We start from the raw sequence: 4,316 nt of genomic DNA, 5'->3' as shown, positions 1-4,316 counted from the left end.
CAACACAAAAAATGGATCAGCTCAGAGCCATGCAGGCCACGTTGGAAAAATACATTGTCCTCAAAACTATACTGTTATAACAAAAAAAACGTATTTATAAGAATGACTGATAGTTTTGATAAGTGTGCTTAATGCTTCATATTTATTATATTAAAACAAAAGTAACTTATGTTAAGTAATGTTTTTTTGCAGCAACTTCCCGCTCTGTGTTGACAAAACTTGAACTTGTGTAAAAACTTAAAAAGTTCCGTGAATTTTCTTGTAAAGATAACTCATTTGGGATAACAATGTGTGCTGTAAACACAATTGATTATTATATGTACTTATTGCGTATGACGTATCCATTGATATTACCTAGAATGTGAGACAACATGACCCGAACAAGAAATTGATGAACATTGTTTTTGCATTTTTCAGATTGGCTGTGGTTGCGGTCAGGAGCCTAAATTCCTGAAATAGTTTCATGGATTCATGTTACATGAGCCTGATAATTATAAAAGGTTGGTAAGATGAAGTGCTGACTAAAGAGGGAGCAACACAACTCCTTTTTCAGAGGAATGAAAGCATTGCAGCTTGGAGGATGACACCGCCCACTGATCTGTTTATATCTCCATCATACAGCGTTGAACCCTCATCATGCAGCATGTTACAGTATGGTATATGAGATATGTTTGAGACTCACCTGATGGAATCCAAGATAGTCCACGATGGTTGAAGAGGCATAAAAAACCATGCCGTCACTGCTCACCACCAGGGCGAAGCCTGTAAGAGACTAGACCGAGACAGACAGGAATCAGCAGAGACTCAGGGCACCTCAGGCAGCAAATTTAAAAAAAAACGTGCAAAAAAAACGGCATTATAGACAAACACAAACAACTGTATTTACTCGCTCTGAAAGCTGACTTTATGGCATGATGGCTCCCAGCAGAAACACAACAGAACGCTTATTATTTATGACCCAACTGTGGTTATAGTCATTACTGTACGATTTTTCAAAAGCAGCCAGAAGTTGTCTCTAGCCAGACTTTTTTTTTATAGCACAATGTTTAATTTATATCACTCTTTCCATAATTCTCAGAACAGCAAATTACAGTAAAAATGGAACAAAAGATTGAATAATACTGGACACTGGAGCAGGAATGAAAGACAGATGGTTATGGAACTAAGTGGGCCAAATAAAACTAGCTGATTTGTAATGTAAATTATTGCTTTTGAAAGAGCTTTTTGAATATTTTCTGGTGTTATTTAAATTCAAGGTACTTTGAAAGCATTTTACTTGAAGATGGTGTACACTCCAATTTGCTCCTCTTTAAATGTATGTACATCATAACTTTGATAATTAAGTCTGTTTGACTGGTAACATGCTTTGATTTGCGATTCCAAACACGATTCAAAGCAGAGAAACTCCACACACACTCCCTCGTTCCCTCGTTCCCTCTTTCCACACACACCCGTGCTGTGCACACATGGGGGAAGAATGGGCTTACAGAGACAAGTGTTGATTAAAAAGAACATTTTAATAAATACATAACTGGCTTCAGTCAAATAAGGATGGATGGACAGATGGAGATGGAAGCAAGAGTGTGAGAGAAAAAAGGAGAGAGACTTCCAGTGTGTGTGTACTATGTTTAACTACATTTGTGGGGACCGAAAACTGGGAATACAGTATACTTATGGGGTCCTGACAGCTTTGTGGGGACAAAATGCTGGTCCCCATAACTTTAAAGGGCTGTTTGAGGAATAAGACTTGGTTTTAGGATCAGGGTTAGAGTTAGGTTATGGTTAGGGTGGGGGTGGGGGTTTAGGTTAGGCATTTAGGTATGATGGTTAAGGTTAGGGTAAGGGGCTAGGGAATGCATTATGTCAATGACTGGTCCCCACAAAGATAGTGAGACACACTTGTGTGTGTGTGTGTGTGTGTGTGTGTGTGTGATAGCGTGACAACTGCAAGGCTACTTGACCTGCGTGACTGCTGCTGCCAGAGTCTGTCATGTCTATTTTACTGCGAGACTATGCAGGTCTTCCATTGTGTGTACAGTGTGTCTTCTATGTGTTATATAGCCCTGTGGCCTCTAAATTCACACTCACTCCCTCACTTTCTCCTAACATTGATCTGATTGCCTTAGCGAGCCGTGCAATGCTCCGCTCACTGCACATGCTCCATCCTATCCACATAATAGACTCTGAAACCTGTGACGGACACGTATCTGTACTCTGACATATGACAATATGTGGAAAAGATAATATGATGGCGAGGGAAACAGTCGAGAGCTGGGAAGATGACTCCGGTTCTTAGCGATGTAGATGCAGATGTTGTTTGACAAGTTCAACTGGCACATGTTCATAACATCCAGCGGGGAGGGGGACCGCCTGCAGACTCAGACACACACACACACACACACACACACACACACACACACACACACACACACAGCTTTCCGCAGCAAGCACTCAAAAATAAATGATGCACAAACATATCTGATTTGTACTTTTCCTGATTATGAACCTGACTCAGCACTTACTAAACAAGATTTGGACATCAAAGATCTGTGTGTGCCTGTCACACAAAAAAAGAAGCTTTTGAAATGTGGGAGCAACATAGATTAGAAGGGTTACCAAATCCAATATACTTCTGAAAACAGCGCTTTGAGTCCAAATCCCAAATGTCAACGTTGGATATATGATATATATGTTTTTTGGACCAAGAATTTGACTTTCTGGGATGTTTGCTGTATGGAAACCTTGTGTTTTTGCTGTGAAAAGGCTGTGAGTGGAGAAGAGGAAAAGGAGAGAAAAAGCTGATACATGAGCGCTTTGTCAGCAGAAGTGCCAAACATTCGTGGTGGTGTGTGGGGGATCGAAACACAGCCTCTCGCTCTGAAAACCCGTATTTTTTTGTTGAGCTACAGGTCCTTCTTGTCCGTTTCGACTCAATAAGACGAATTTCCTAAAGTGGAAGTGGACCGACTGTTTGAATCAAGTGTCTTAATGCAGACAGATACAGTGGGTTGCCTTCGTTTACACACCCACTAAAAAAATAAAATGAAAAAAAACATCTTTTGGAAATTGATCTTAATGCCTTAATTTAAAAACCTTATAAGGACACCAATTTTCCTTGTGGATGAATAATGTATTCAAACTAAATAAATGTTCTTCCTTAAAGTAAAAGGGGCATTAGTATACACCCCCCTATGTTAAAATACAGGGGCATTAGTATACCCCCCCTATGTTTTAAAATACAGGGGCTTAGTATACAACCCCCCTATGTTAATACGGGCATAAGTACCCCCCCTATGGTAAATACAGGGGCATAAGTATACACCCCCCTATGTTAAAATACAGGGGCATAGTATACACCCCCCTATGTTAAAATACAGGGGCATGTATTATACCCCCCTATTTTTAAAATACAGGGGCATAAGTATACACCCCCCTATGTTAAAATAACAGGGGCATAAGTATACACCCCCCTATGTTATTTACCAGGAGCTAGTTACCCCCCTAGTAAAATACAGGGGCATAAGTATACACCCCCTATGTTTATATACAGGGGCATAAGTATACACCCCCCTATGTTAATATACAGAGGGCATAAGTAAACACCCCCCTTGTTAATATACACGGCCACAAGTATACACCCCCCTATGTTAAAATACGGGCATAAGTATACCCCCCCCTATGTTAAAATACAGGGGCATAAGTATACCCCCCCTTTGTTAAAATACAGGGGCATAAGTATACCCCCCTATGTTAAAATACAGGGGCATAAGTATACACCCCCCTATGTTAATATACAGGGGCATAAGTATACACCCCCCTATGTTAAAATACAGGGTACATAAGTATACACCCCCTATATTAAATTCCCATAGAGGCAGGCAGATTTTTATTTTTAAAGGCCAGTTATTTTATGGATCAGGATACTGTACATCCTAAAAGGTTGGAACATCTTTTGGAAATTGAGCTTAATGCCTTAATTAAAAAAAAGTATACAAGTACCCACAGCCCTATGTTAAATTCACATAGAAGAAGGCAGAAAATATAAAAATGTGCCTGCCTCTATGGGAATTTTTTCTTCCACTTTTTAATCAATTTTAGCATGGGTGTGTAAACTTATGCAAGGCAGTTGTGCACAGTACAACGCCTGATTAGATTAATATATTTATGATCTTCTTGCAACAACAGGGTTTTGAACTCTGAACCTTTGCTGTCGTAGGCAGGTGCCGATCACAGGGAGCAATTATCTGGATAATGACCTCACAATCTCTAGTAGACATATTAAGGGCAAGATTGCATGAAAATGCAGAATAAAAAAA

General features: G+C 39.8%; 1 protein-coding gene and 1 long non-coding RNA gene across 2 annotated transcripts in view; one reads left to right on the top strand and one right to left on the bottom strand.

Annotated features, from left to right (window-relative positions):
* LOC116685835 (uncharacterized) overlaps positions 1–4,316 on the bottom strand; it is a 94,056-nt gene that overhangs the window by 13,744 nt on the left and 75,996 nt on the right. The window contains exon 5 of the mRNA XM_032510796.1: positions 683–772. Coding sequence (XP_032366687.1) covers positions 683–772 — 90 coding nt within the window. The remainder of the gene's footprint in view (positions 1–682; positions 773–4,316) is intronic.
* Positions 1–4,316, top strand: part of LOC116685840 (uncharacterized) — a 9,662-nt gene that overhangs the window by 3,165 nt on the left and 2,181 nt on the right. The gene's annotated exons all lie outside the window — the stretch shown is intronic.

Source organism: Etheostoma spectabile, unplaced genomic scaffold (assembly GCF_008692095.1).
Source record: "Etheostoma spectabile isolate EspeVRDwgs_2016 unplaced genomic scaffold, UIUC_Espe_1.0 scaffold272, whole genome shotgun sequence".
NCBI lineage: Eukaryota > Metazoa > Chordata > Actinopteri > Perciformes > Percidae > Etheostoma > Etheostoma spectabile.
Note: the sequence above shows the minus strand (reverse complement) of the source record. Positions and strands in the feature narration are given on the sequence as shown.